The following is a 14,744-nucleotide window of genomic DNA, read 5'->3' on the forward strand; positions in this document are numbered from 1 at the left end:
TGCAGGAACACATGTGGGTGAAGCAGTAGTGGGCCGACGGGAGTGCAGCTGGGGAGCTGTAGGGGCAGGCTTTGCCAGCGGGGTCCATAGGGCCAGGGCCCACCGAGTTTTTTCCCGGTATCCCGCCAGCCCAGTCCGACCCTGAGTTTATAATACAGCATTGTGGTAGGTGCTTCTGAAAAGCACTAAAGTAAGACTAAGCACAACACAAGTTACCCAGTACTTTGCTTAGGTTTGATTTCGTTAGATGCCTCTGAGAGGCAAAGATGTGTTTAACTTAGGGCTGTGATGGGCTCATTGGTGAAGCACAAAACTCTGCAGATCATTCAGCAAATGTAATTTTTCCTCTACCAATCCAATTCCCTTCCCTGATTTCCAAGTGTGTCTGAGAGTCTTACAATCCTAAATACTTGTTGTAGCACCCGGATACCTGTTATTTCTTATTTCCCCAGGAAAAGGGCTCTAAGGCCAGGTGACTGGTCTGTAAAGTGGGATCATGGGATAAAAACTGTAATGAGCACGATACGTTGAAGTTCTGAGATGGTACTGATACGACAATAAAATAGAATCTACACTTTACTAAAGTACATTTATAGAAGGTCTTATACTCATGATCTAAGAGATTTCATTAAAGGCCATATATTTGGTAATCACACAATAAAAGAAACAGATCCAACACACCTTTTGTTTTTAATTGCTTTTAAATGTTTTTAAACATTACACGTTATATAACTCAGTTTTAATTACAGTTAAATAAATGTAATGTTTTAAGTGACTTGTTGCTTTCTGAAATACAAGTACTGCTCACACACTAGGGTGCTAGGTGGCATGGATGTTGATCCCTTTAAATTCTTTTGTGATTCACTTCACAGTTACTTGTATTTATGACTAAGGAATTGCTGCTGCTTGTGGCTCCCTAATTGGCCAATTTGCGCACTGAAGTCCTCCACACCAAAGGACCTGCTTAGGTGGCTGCTTAATTGCCTGGCAATCCTGGGGATTCCCGAGGCCTCATTTTCCAGAGGGGGGCTGCCTACGGGTACATATTTGCACTGGGACAGCCCCTCCGAAACGAGGTCAATCAGGGACACATGGTAACTTTCATTTATGACACTCCTTACCTTGTGTTACATGATTCAGTACGATTTATAAATGGAACCTTGTACTTAAAAGATCATGGGATGTTTTTTCACTAATATATACACATTGGAAATAGGAGTTTTTAATATCACATCCAGATAACTGACTGTGTGATGTAATTAACCTTCTTTGAAGCTTGCCTTCATTTTCTTTATTTGCATCACCAGGACACATTCTATTACATATGGATTCAATAAAAGGACTACCATATATCTGACAGTATTATACATCATGAATGAAAGATTATCTGTGATGGTAACCGTGCATCTATCCAGTGCAATTAACTGGGAAAAGTGTTGCATTGAATCTCACTGGCTCCCATTCAGCAGCTGATTTATTGCTTTACGTTACTGTTCGACAACTCTGACTGCATTACGTTGATTGATGTTATTAGAAGAGGAGTATTTCTGTTTAATCATCACATCATTTTTGAGTGTCTAGACTTGCTCCTCCACAACATCCAGTGATGATTGATTTTATTTACTATTTCTAGTTCATTTGGTCCTCAATTTATATTTGCCTCTGATTAGTGCACACATACATTTCATTTAAGACCTGTGGGGCTTTGCTTTCTTCAGTCTGAGCAGCAAGACAGATTTTTATTTTGTCAATGTAATACTTTAGAATGGCTCAAGAATCAGAGCAACTTGGCAAGTTTTTATCACACAGTTCAACATTCATTCGCAGAATATTAGTCTCTCTATGTCTCTTATCTTCTTCTCTCCTTAATATCGTAAGCCTGAGTACAGGCCACGTGGCATCCCTAATATCGGTGTGTAGGTGTATGTGAGGGTCTCTTACATAACAGTATTCATTAGATGGCCATTTGTCCAGGCTTCAACTGTTTGTGTTTTCTGATTTCTGCACAAGTAATTAAGTTTCATGTTGTCTTCTGAGCTTCTGATTTCTACCCTTATTAAACAACCGGCAGCAATGATATATATTATGAACTATTGGCCCTGCCATGGTACTTATAATCAAATAGTTTCATATAATGCAAAATGGTGGTTCATTTTCTTTGAGAATAATAATTGAACCATAATATCACTTGATTACACACTACTGTGTATTTACTGCCATTTAGAAGTTGGTGGAAAACAGAAGCAAAACCTTTATCATAAGCTTTTTTTGTATTAGGAGTTTAGTGGAATAGGGCACAATAATCCCTTACCTCCCCTCAATATTAACCATAGGAATTCAAGAAAAACACAGAGACATGTTTATGGAAAAACCTGTTGGTGTTAACAGGATTTATTAATTTAACAGCCAATTATGGTTTGGGCATCCCTAACAGCAAATGATCCAGACGAAGGCAAAAACCCCAGTGCTCGGGCCAATCTGCACTGAAGGGAAAAAATTCCTTCATGACTCCAAATGGCAGCCGGTTTTACTCCCTGGATCATGGCTTTATATGTTTTATAAGTTTTACAAATATAAATAAGTGCAATTCTCAGTGTATGCTCCTCACTTCAGATACCTCGTGTCCCAGGTCAAATAAAATTCAATAAATAACTCCAAAGTGCCCTCTTCTGCTTTAGACTTTGCGATGAGGTCTTATGAGGAAAAGAAGAAAAAGAAAAAAAAAAAAATATATAGTGTAATACTGTTATTACTTCACAATGTGCACTCTCATGTGCTTTTTAACACCAGTGATGACTTTTACTTATATCACCCTTTTGTGCCCAGTTGTGATATCCCTTTCCGATTGCCAATCTACTTACAGACCCCCTTGGGTTTATATGGCATCCAATTGGTTCACTTGTAGCTCACGACTCTCTGCTTTCCCACCTCTTAATTTCAGGCAGTATTAGGAACCACTTCACATAGGTAAATTTCCAACTTTAGCAACTTTAGGTTAATTCCACGACCTTTCCGCTTCCCTTCCCCTTCTGTGCACTTACTGTAGGATAAATGCATACGCCATATGTGTAAAAACTTAAATACTTTAATATAAATAAAACTTCCCAATACACTCACAAACAGAGTCAGGAGTCACTGGTATGGATCAGGTGGCTGCTCCTTTTTCTTTCCCTGTTCCCGACCTGCAGTGTCGTTTCTGGGTTCAGCAGTCCTGCCCTGTATAGTGCTCCTCCTCTGCGTCCTCTCTCACCGCTGACGCGTTTCGCCACTTCCGGCTTCCTCCTGAGCGAAGGGCAGGACTGCTGAACCCAGAAACGACACTGCAGGTCGGGAACAGGGAAAGAAAAAGGAGCAGCCACCTGATCCATACCAGTGACTCCTGACATGCGCATCCTATACTCTGTTTGTGAGTGTATTGGGAAGTTTTATTTATATTAAAGTATTTAAGTTTTTACACATATGGCGTATGCATTTATCCTACAGTAAGTGCACAGAAGGGGAAGGGAAGCGGAAAGGTCGTGGAATTAACCTAAAGTTGCTAAAGTTGGAAATTTACCTATGTGAAGTGGTTCCTAATACTGCCTGAAATTAAGAGGTGGGAAAGCAGAGAGTCGTGAGCTACAAGTGAACCAATTGGATGCCATATAAACCCAAGGGGGTCTGTAAGTAGATTGGCAATCGGAAAGGGATATCACAACTGGGCACAAAAGGGTGATATAAGTAAAAGTCATCACTGGTGTTAAAAAGCACATGAGAGTGCACATTGTGAAGTAATAACAGTATTACACTATATTTTTTTTTTTTTTCTTCTTTTCCTCATAAGACCTCATCGCTAAGTCTAAAGCAGAAGAGGGCACTTTGATGTTTTATAAGTTACAACTACATATTCCCTCCCCCTACACCCACCCACCTATGCATCAACCCACCCCTCCCCCTATACATACTTCATACCCACCCACTTGGCATACATTCACCCTCCCCCTACACATCTGCACCCTCCCCCTACACATCTGCACCCTCCCCCCCTCCACCCTATATCTGCACCCATCCACCTATCCTACACACAAACCCATTCCCCAAAACATGCATGCACCCACACACTGCACACCAACTTACCCACCACACCTGCACATGCTTTCCCCCCTCCCAATCCCCACCCAGACACCCACCACCAACACACCCACACATGCGTCCCTCACTCATACTCTAACACACACATACATAGAGGACATAGTAGAGATTACAAGGAAGGAATTCAGGGAGCAGTTGAGGGTCTGTGGCAACAGAATAGTCTTCTGGTGGAACCCTGAAAAGAAAAGAAAAAGTTTAGAAGGTATTGAAATAAAAAATGACAGATACATACTTGATTATAAAAGACGTAATCTGACTCTACAGTATATCATCTACCTGGAATGGCATCTTTTTTCCTAACATTGATCACCTGGTTAAAAGCTGGGCTGTCTGGGTCAAAACCAAACAGGTGGCAACTTTAAGTACAGCTGCCCTGTGTGAGTTATCATACCCCCATTGGCCTTTTAGAGAATCCGCTGTGATATATGTAGACTTGGCCAGATCTTTGCCAAGAGTTAGCAGCTTAGTACAATCTAAACGCAGCAGTACACTGGCTTATCAATTAGGCACTCTGATGAATCAACCATGGGGCTGAATGGAGCGCTTATAGGGGCATTACTCACTATAGCAGCCTTTCTATTGTTCTCATAATTTGAAATTCTAGGAAGGGAAGTGGTACTTTACTGACTGACATGCGACTTTGGCAGGTGAAAAGCAATTGCTAATAATAATATATATAAATATATTACCCAAATCCTGCGGAGCCTTTTCACAGCAGCTTTCTTCATCCTTTTTCCTAAGGTTGGCTGCACTGCTTCATGAGGAACTGCTTCTTCCTGTTTGTCTCCTGCAAGGGATTCCTCTTGCTGATGTTCTACAAAATGTTCCTCCTCTTCTATTCGCTGCTCGCCAGGAGCCACCTCATCTTCTTGTTTCATTCCTGGAGCCACCTCATCTTCTTGCTCCTTGCCAGGAGCCTCATGATCTTCTTGCTCCATGCCAAGAGCTTCCTCTTCTTCATTCTCTGCTCCTTCAGTCTTCTCTCCAGGAGCCTTCTCATCTTCTTGCTCCTTGCCAAGAGCCTCATGATCTTCTTGCTCCTCTCCAGGAGCCTCAGCAGCTTCTTCCTCCTTACTGGGAGCCTTCCTTTCTTCCTGCTCCTTGCCAGGAGCTTCCATTTCCTCCTGCTCCTCGCCAGGAGCTTCCGTTCCTTCCTGCTCCTCGCCAGGAGCTTCCATTTCTTCCTGCTCCCCACCAGGAGCTTCCATCTCTTCCTGCTCCTCTCCAGGAGCTTTCATCTCTTCCTGCTCCTCGCCAGGAGCCTCCATCTCTTTCTGCTCCTCGCCAGGAGCTTTTGTCTCTTCCTGCTCCTCGCCAGGAGCTTCCGTCTTTTCTTGCTCCTCGCCAGGAGCTTCTGATTGTTCCTGCTCCTCGTTAGGAGCTTCCTTCTCTTCCTGCTCCTCGCCAGGAGCTTCCATCTCTTCCTGCTCCTCAGCTGGAGCTTCCATTTGTTCCCACACCTTGCTAGGAGCTTCCAGTTCTTCCTGCTCCTTGCAAGCAGCTTCCGTCTCTTCCGGCTCCTCGCCAGGAGCTTCCGTCTCTTCCGGCTCCTCTCCTGGATCTTCTGTTTCTTCCTGCTTTTTGCTGGGAGCCTCCTCTTCTGCTTTAATTTCTATAGTAGCTGCCCAGTGTTCTTCAGTGGCTCTAAAGTGGGAAAAAATGTATATTTATCAGTGTTGTCATTTGTTTCCACTGTATCGAGACTATATTTATGGTCACTGGAGGAGTAATATAGAGTTTAGCCTTGTACCTAAGTGTTAACCTTATATCTGCTACACACATGGCCCTACAAATGTGGGCAGTTACTGAGTAGGTTACAAGGTCTGCTAGAGGTATAGGCTTTAATCCAATATGAAGGGAGCTCTAATGTTTGGAAAACACCTACTGGCACTTTGAAGCGGTAGAGGCATTTTGTATATTGTATGAATGTGTCAGACTAAACTGAAAAACTATCACACATGTGGGAAGAGGAATGTAGTTAGACCTCCATTTTTTAAACATATACAATTCAGTATATATTTGCAATATACAAACCTAGCACGCTCCTCCAACTCCTGTTCCTTCTCCCAGATCTTCAGTACAAGACTGAGAAGGTTTGATCTTACTTTCTGCAAGCACAGGGAAGGTACAAGTAAATGAGCAAAGGGGAATATAGAAGACATTTATGATAATTTCTGTATAGATTATGACAATAGTTTCTTTATAAGGTGGGGGCAGTGAGAGTGTGGAATTCCCCGCCAGGTAATGACAGATTATATTCATGCCTGTAAGGATGGCTTGGCTGACTTCTTGCTCAAGTATAATGTCTAAGGCAGTGATCCCCAACTAGTGGCTCTGGGGCAACATGTTGCTTGCCAACCCTTTGGGTGTTGCTCCCAGTGGCCTCCCAGTGAATTTCTGGTTAGGAGGCTAACTTTCATTGCATAAAAACCCAGTGTAAAGCCAAACAAAGCCTTCTGTAGGCTTCCAGTCAACATAGGGGCCATCAAATAGCCAATTATAGCTCATTGGCACCCCCAGGAACTTTTCCCATGCTTGTGTTGCTCTCCAAATCTTTTTCTATTTCAATGTGGCTCACGGGTACAAAAAAAAAAAAAAAAAATATATATATATATATATATATATATATATATATATATATAAAATCAAGGAAAAAACAGATGCACTCCAGGAGCCTTTAAAAATTATAAGTAAATTTTTTTTAAGTCATTTTAAAAAAATGTATCAGGCGAAAGTTTCTGTCTGCTCCTAAGACCATTATCAAGACCATATATACAATTAAAATCAACATATAAATAGATAAAACCTGTAACACTCACCCAATCCCACATTCTCCCACCAGTCATGTGACTGGAAGGGAAGCCCTGTACTCAGGATAAACAATACCCAGAGTATGTATAAACACAGGGACCCGTGCAATCAGGAAAAATACAGTGGTTAAAAACAAGTACATAGTCCCACTGACCAAAGGAAAGCATGTTACAGAAAAAGGATACAGAATAATTTACAGCAATACAATTACCCACAATGTATCAATCCTACCAGTACATAGTTTCACCTTTGTTCTAAAAAGCATAGCATAGTATTGCTCCTTTCTATGCTTTTTAGAACAAAGGTGATACTACAGTATGTACTGGTAGGATTGATACATTCTGGTGGGAGAATGTGGGATTGGGTGAGTGTTACAGGTTTTATCTATTTATGATAATGTTAATTGTATATATGGTCTTGATAATGGTCTTAGGAGAAGATCGAAACGTTGGCCTGATACAATTTTTTAAAATGACTTGAATAAAGAATTTTGACTTTAAATTTTTAAAGGCTCCTGAAGTGCACCTGTTTTGCCTTTATTTTCTGAATAATTGTGCATAATCTGGTAGCACCCATTTTTTCTGGTGGTGTGCTGAAATTCTATGGACTGTATATGTATATATATATATATATATATACTGTATATATATATATATATATATATATATATATATATATATATATATATATAGCAAAAAAGGGAAAGTTGTGCTCAACCACTAAATTTTAAACCATTAGGCGGGGGTGCAATGAGGTTGTGACCACAAAATACATAGAAACAAAATATATATATATATATATATATATATATATATAAAAAGTCCCACTATCTGCACTCACCAATCAAAACAACAGCTGGGTGCTGACCCACAAAATACATATAGTCCTCCAGAAAGCACTCACAGCATAAGTAAATTCTTTGTTTGGACATAATGTCTACACGTTTATTTCCGAATAAAGAATTTTACTCTGAGATACTGAGGACTATATATATGTGTATAGATATTTATATATACACATTTATATTAGACAGCAACAGGAGATCCTCAATATATATAGCGCCTTAAGACATGTGTGTTAAGATACCAAGAAATGCCCCCCACTTTAAAGTGGACCTGTCACCTTAAAGGAACAGTAACACAAAAAAATTAAAGTGTTTTAAAGTAATTAAAATATAATGTACAGTTGCTCTGCGCTGGTAAAACTGGTAAGTTTGCAACAGAAACGCTACTATAGTTTATATAAATGAGCTGCTATGTCAACACGGGGGCAGCCATTGAAGTGGGGAAAAAGGAGAAAAGGCACAGGCACATAGCAGATAACGGATAAGCTTTGTAGAATACAATGGGGTTTTATCTGTTATCTGCTAAGTAACCTGTGCCTTTTCTCCTGTAAATGGCTGCCCCCGGGGCTACACAGAAGCTTTATTTATATAAACTATAGTAGTCTTTCTAAGGAAAACACACCAGTTGTACCAGTGCAGGGCAGCATTACATTATATAGTAATTACTTTTATACACTTTCATTTTTTGGTGTTACTGTCCCTTTAAGGCAGGCATTATATGATTGACAGCTGGGATTTTAAAATGCTTTTATAATGGGTATGGATGTGGTAATAAAAAAATTATTTTGGGTTTCATGTTTAATTTGAAAAGGACTTTTATTATACAGCTTTTTATGTCTGGGTGACAGGTCCACTTTAAGCAAAACAGGGATTGTTTGCCCATGTATTGCAATTTACTTCAAGCTGCCCAACTATGTCAAAGTCATCCCCGGTCTGGCCAGTCCTACACTTACTCTGATTCTTATCTAATTTAATAAGAATTCTACTGCTTCAATGTACATTTAACAAAGGGACTGAGTATTACCTACAACTTAGTTGCTTTTTTTTAAAACTCCCAAATGGTTGCCCAAATGGCTCCACTCGGATCACATGACTGTAGCTGGTAAGGGTGGGAGCTACAACCTGGAGCTGGCCCTGCTCCTGTATAAACTATAACTAACAAGGAATTTGTTATAGTTATAATTTATACAGGAACAGTGGCCAGCTCCCTGTTGTAACTCCCACCCTTTCCGTTGTTTGTTATAGTTCTAAATATATAGATTTTGTATTGGTTGGTCCCTGTAGGTACGTGTTTATATCTGTGCACTTGGGGTCATTTGAAAGATTTCAAGTTTGTGGACTGTTATCTATTTTCAAACTGACTGTAACTATTCTTTTTATTGGAGAAAGTAGTACTTGCACAGAATATCTGCATCACCTCTGCACCCAAGATTGTCAGTAAACCAAATACCTTAATAGCAAATCTGGCATCTTATGAGAAGCATATTAAGTCAGTAGCAGATAAATAGAGAATACTAAAGAAGTATGTGGTATTGAAAGTGGCTAAAATGCCCAAAAACACGTTGTATTCAATTGCCCTGTTTGCAATAGACTGATCAAACTTAATAAATAAGTGATTACTTATATAAATTATATATTCCCTTAAATATTTGTACCTAAACTGATGAACAGTATATTTCTTTTTTGACAAACAAATTTTGGCAAAAGCTAACAATTCAGGTGTATGTTCCCTATAGTCTAAAAAACATTGAGGGTATTGTGCAGAATTTGGCAATAAACAACCAAAAAGCATCAGAGACAGTGATCAGAGAACTTACAATCTGAAGTTGCAGACACTCGACGTACTGCCAACCTTTACGTGTCATCTGTGGGAGAAAAGACTCAATGTTAAATACTGCTTTGTACCAATGCCATTATTGTGGCCATGTGGCCCCTAGTAACAAAAATCTGTGCAGTGTCTGTGTATAACCCCATACTGCATTGCAACATTTTTAAGAATTTTGCTACTGGTTAAAATGTTATTTAGATGAGTTAAGCCCCCAGCAAGTGATGCAGTAAAAAAATAATGTTCCTAATTATTATAGAAACACACAGCGAATTGTAACATCTCCAGTAATAAAAATAATGATACTTACAGGAGTCAAAGACATATTGATGTAGAGGACATAATAAGTGTCCTCCAGACGATCCAGATGTTCCTGTAACAAAAAGAGAGTAACAGTGTGAGAAAGGAATCTATTAATCAGTACTATTTCTGCTAAAATCTGACTTATAAGAAAAAGGCTGGATCCCAGAGAAAAGTCTCCAAGACCCAAGTATTGTAGGGGCTCATTTATAATAAAAGCACAACATCATCTCAGTAGCAGCTGTGAAGCAGAAATATGAGGCAGCGCCACTGTGCAATTACCATTCAGCTGCAGTTTCACTGTAGGGCACTTTATTAATCCAAATGTACTTTAGAAGTAACTGGAAATGGTATTATCCATGTATGTATAGTCACAGAGACTTTAGGAAGACTGACTTGTCACATATTAGCTTTATGCACACTGACACATGGCTCTGTATAAGACCATTATCATTTAAACAGGATAAAGGAAAAAGTTATCAAAGCAGCAGGTTTTAGTTGGAGTCAGTGCAGTGCTGGATTCACTATGTTGGGGCAATTTAATATAATTTCTTCCCTATGTATAAAAAGATCAATTTAGGATTCCTTACCAGGAATGTGATCATCACCAGATAATTGGTGACATTCTCTTCTTCATATCCATGGTCGGCACCATAGCACAAAAGAAAGTGTTCTCTGAAAAAAAAAAATCAATTTTAATAAAACATTCTACTATTCCATTGTATTTCTACTATAAATGCACTTATTTATTAAGCTGATACAGTGTGATACCAGACACAGTCGGTCTGATAATGAATTTCAGTGAGCAAATGTTTAGATATAGAAAGGAAAAGTCAGCCAAAATAACTCTTAAATTAATCATTTATGAATAGGACATTATGGTGAAGCCATTGCCTCAAATCTATACAGTCAAGAGGCAGAAACATAGGAGGGCTTGTATACTATGTATGGGGCAAGGGTATTTGCGTTTGTGTTTGGCACTGTGCACAAGGCACCAGTTTGTGCACCTAAATGTGATGCTGGCGTAGCTGCTTTTACAGGACAGGATACATTGTTACACCAGGTAGAGAGAGGAGGGGCTTTACTTACTATAAGCCTGTGCCAGGCATTAAATACCCCTTGCTTGTCAGTGCTGCGTTCTGCATCTTGCAGCAGATTTTGAATCTGGCAATAAAGTACAGAGCACAGCCTACAAAGACCAATCGCTAAGTGCATGAAGGGGATGACGTTTCCAGCCCTCGTTGCTCTTACAACCCAGGTGCAATGTTTATGATTCTCAACATGTAAAAAGACAGATTTATTTTACTTACAGGTGGACCATTCTTCCAAATTGTCCTCTGTAGTGATGTTCTGCAGGGAAAAATACATTTTTATTAAGCACTGCGCTAAAGAAGAAACAGAATTCACATATAATACATGCTGCAACCTTTGCCATGTTTACACATTTCCCATCTCTTACATTTTGGCCTGAAGTGTCATGTTCTGTGTACTCTTCCAATTTAATATGGTTGTAACTGATTGGGGGTGCCAGTTTTTTTAGCTATCCCCATAGAGACAAAAATCATTGCTTTTTTTCCCCCAGACAATGTTGCACTTCTTTAGAAATGCAGTAGCCCAGAGTACCTAGAAAGTGGTCTGGGTGGATAAAGGGAATGTAAAATAACACTGCAGAATGTAAATGGGAATACTGGAAGTTACAGTTTCATAATGGGGAAATACTGTTAGTGGGCTGAGAAACACAATGACTTGATTGATATAGAAGTTTACCATAATAGGAAATGAGGACCTCGCTGTTGGTAGTCTTCGTCCTGAAGTCCTCCAGGACGTCAAATAGTTTCTGTAAGTGAAAGGAAAGAGTATTAGGGACACAGTTCTAAACAGATGTAAATGCTGATCACAGTCAGTCTGACTTTGAGGATCATAGTGTTTGACCCAAGGTGGTGTATTTTATTTTAAAATGGAGTACCAGCCCAGGAAAAAACTTGGAAATATTGTTCACTGGGGGTGCCTAATATATTCCATTTCAGTGAATTAGTTTTTCCTTGCCGTCTAATGCAATTTCATATCTGCACAGAGGCAAATTGTATGGCAGTTTCCTCTTATTTGTGTAAAAGGAAACTGTGACAGAAGTAGGATGCTGTGCAGAGAGACAGAAAGGTGCTCAAGGAGAGGTTATATAGAAAAGTAAAAGGGAAACGGCTTTTCAGATGAGAGTGTATTTTGAACAAAGACATAGAGACAGTACCTTAAGCGGGGGCATCTCTTCTTCTCACGCTCAGCCGCCTAAAAGCACAGATACAAATGGGTATGATATTAGCAACAGCAGTATAAGGAGTTTCAGATACATGAATATGCCATTAGCAGGGCAGTTCATCTTCCCAACCAGTTCTATTATTCTGCAGTAGTACACAAGGAATAATAACTTGCAGTTTAAAGTTCCATTATGCCCCTATTGTTTCCCATGAGCAACTCAAGAAAGGGGGGATTTAATCCATTAGTTGATACATTTTGTAAAGTCAGTGCTACCAAGTGAACACCCTGAGCTTTATTAAGATCAATGAAAACACAAGTTGCTGACATTCTTCTGATGCTGCATCAGGTTTTCACCTAAGGTAGCACATTGGAACAACTGGGGAAAGAAGGGGGCAGTCTGACCTTGTGAAATAACGAACTCTGTCAATTGGATTTGCAAGATTACCTTGTAAAAAAAGCTCTCTCTGTAGAATGGAGGGGTCGGCCCAAGGCCGGGAACCCCAAGGGGTCTCCCTCAGTTGGTTCTTGTTCTCTCTGACTCTAGTTTAGTTAAGAGTGTAATAAACTAAACTATTAAAAAATCAAAAAAATCCAATTCAAATGCAGGTGAAGCACTGAAGCAAAAAAATGCGAAAGCAGGTCGGACGCTACAGCAATATCTGTATAGAGAAAAGAATAAAAGGAACAAGTCAGCTTAAGCAAAATGCATTTAGCACTTAATTTTTCTATCAAACGCAGAGGGAGTCAGAGATCTAGCTATTTACGATAAACTTCAGTTTTTGCATTACTTCCAGCAGGCACTGAGACTTAATTTATAACATACTGAAGGTTTTCACAGCAGCCAGCCAATCAGAAATGAGCATTGGTACAGTTAGAATGAGGACATAGTACATTGGTGCTATTGACTTCATGTTTATAAGAAAGGCCCAGTTATGTCCTTTTGGTGACTTTGCTACAGAAGTGCAGGACTTAGAGAAACCTAGTGTAAGTTACAATAATTATAGTAATACAAAAGGAGCCAAACTAGGAAAACAGTCAATTAGCAATAAATCAGATAACTATAATAAGTATTGCAGACTACGCCCTCTAGTGACCAAAAAAAGGGAAAATTGCGATCATTAAAGATCAAGTCCGCAAAAAGAGACAAAAAAATGAAAAGTATAAATCTCTATTCTAATCCATTAAAAATCATACCCCATGTATGCAGCCTAACGCGTTTCATGCTAACCTAGCATTTAATCATAGGCTCACCAACATTTATTTGCACATCTATATATACATGGTAAAACATCCACCCACTTTAAATTAAGACCAATCAATGTAGAGTAGGCTCCATCCCCCACTACAGACATCATCAAATACAGACATAGTTAAACAGAGGTTTAAAAAATACATAACATGGGGTTATATAGTAAAAATACAATTGTTTCAGAGTAAATAATATTTTTTCACACAAAGCAAGTAACATCAAAAGTAAAATTCAAACCTAAAGGAATTCATGTAAATAAAAAGTCCAGTAAACTTCTCGCTTATGGCGAAGACTAAGGGGCTGATTTACTAAGACACGAATTCGAATCCGAATTGGAAAAATTCCGATTGGAAAACGAACATTTTGCGACTTTTTCGTATTTTTTGCGATTTTTTTCGGCGTCTTTACAATTTTTGCGAAAAAACGTGAGTTTTTCGTAGCCATTACGAAACTTGCGCAAAGTCGCGATTTTTTTTGTAGCATTAACACTTGCGCGAAAAGTCACGCCTTTTTCCTAGCGTTAAAACTTAAAAGGCGCGACGTTTCGCGCAAGTTTTAACGCTACGAAAAAATCGCGACTTTGCGCAACTTTCGGAATGGCTACGAAAAACTCGCGTTTTTTCGCCAAAATCGTAAAGACGCCAAAAAAATCACAAAAAATACGAAAAAATCGCAAAATACCGATCATTACAAAAAAAACGCAATCGGACGCATTCGGCCCGTTCGTTGGTTAGTAAATGTGCCCCTAAGGGTATCTCCTCCTCTCCTACCAGTCTTTATCTGTTCTATCGCTTGTACTGAAAAGAACTTTTTATCACTATTATTGCACTCTGCAAAATGTCTAGTGACATTGCTCTTAAATGCATATTTAGTATTACAAATCTGACTAATATGTTCTCTAACTCTATCTTTCAGGGATTGCATTGTACACCCCACATATTGTTTCTTGCATTTCTGACAAGTCACCAAGTATATTACTGCTGTACTGTTGCAATTAAGAAAGCTACCTATTTTATAAGTTTTATTTGGAACTGAAGACTGGAATTCCTTTGACACCTTGAGATTTTCACATGTAATGCAGCGTTTTTTGCCACATTCAAAACAGCCTTTGGTGTCCAGAAAGTGTTTTTTTGCTCCACCTCTATTGAAAAAGCTAGGATAACCTATCTCTTAAAGTATAGGCCCTCCTAGCTATACTGTTAATGCCTTGTCCCAAGGTGTCAAAGAAATCACGGTCAGCATATAATATTGGCTGAAATATTTTTACAGTCTGCACCATTTTATTATATTGTCTACTGTATCTTGTAATAAAGGATATTTTATTTTCCCAA

At 39.2% G+C, this 14,744-nt stretch overlaps 2 protein-coding genes across 4 annotated transcripts in view; one reads left to right on the top strand and one right to left on the bottom strand.

Annotated features, from left to right (window-relative positions):
* Positions 1-14,744, top strand: part of psd (pleckstrin and Sec7 domain containing) — a 320,624-nt gene that overhangs the window by 124,809 nt on the left and 181,071 nt on the right. The window lies entirely within an intron of this gene.
* On the bottom strand, positions 4,057-12,819 carry LOC101735002 (cilia- and flagella-associated protein 251). Its single transcript, XM_031906340.1, has 10 exons — positions 12,610-12,819; positions 12,157-12,194; positions 11,679-11,748; positions 11,222-11,261; positions 10,502-10,586; positions 9,922-9,984; positions 9,604-9,651; positions 6,166-6,239; positions 4,821-5,775; positions 4,057-4,306 (listed from the first exon to the last, which is right to left on the bottom strand). Exons 2-10 carry the CDS (start codon positions 12,169-12,171, stop codon positions 4,256-4,258), a joined length of 1,401 nt encoding a protein of 466 aa, XP_031762200.1. The 5' UTR covers positions 12,172-12,194; positions 12,610-12,819; the 3' UTR covers positions 4,057-4,255.

Source organism: Xenopus tropicalis, chromosome 7 (genome assembly GCF_000004195.4).
Source record: "Xenopus tropicalis strain Nigerian chromosome 7, UCB_Xtro_10.0, whole genome shotgun sequence".
NCBI lineage: Eukaryota > Metazoa > Chordata > Amphibia > Anura > Pipidae > Xenopus > Xenopus tropicalis.

Excerpts from the sequence above, each read along its gene's own strand:
- LOC101735002 (XM_031906340.1), bottom strand. Across the intron at positions 11,262-11,678 it reads GGTCCTCATTTCCTATTATG|AACATCACTACAGAGGACAA; the intron begins GTAAACTTCTAT and ends TTTTCCCTGCAG. Across the intron at positions 9,985-10,501 it reads TGGTGATGATCACATTCCTG|GAACATCTGGATCGTCTGGA; the intron begins GTAAGGAATCCT and ends TTTTTGTTACAG.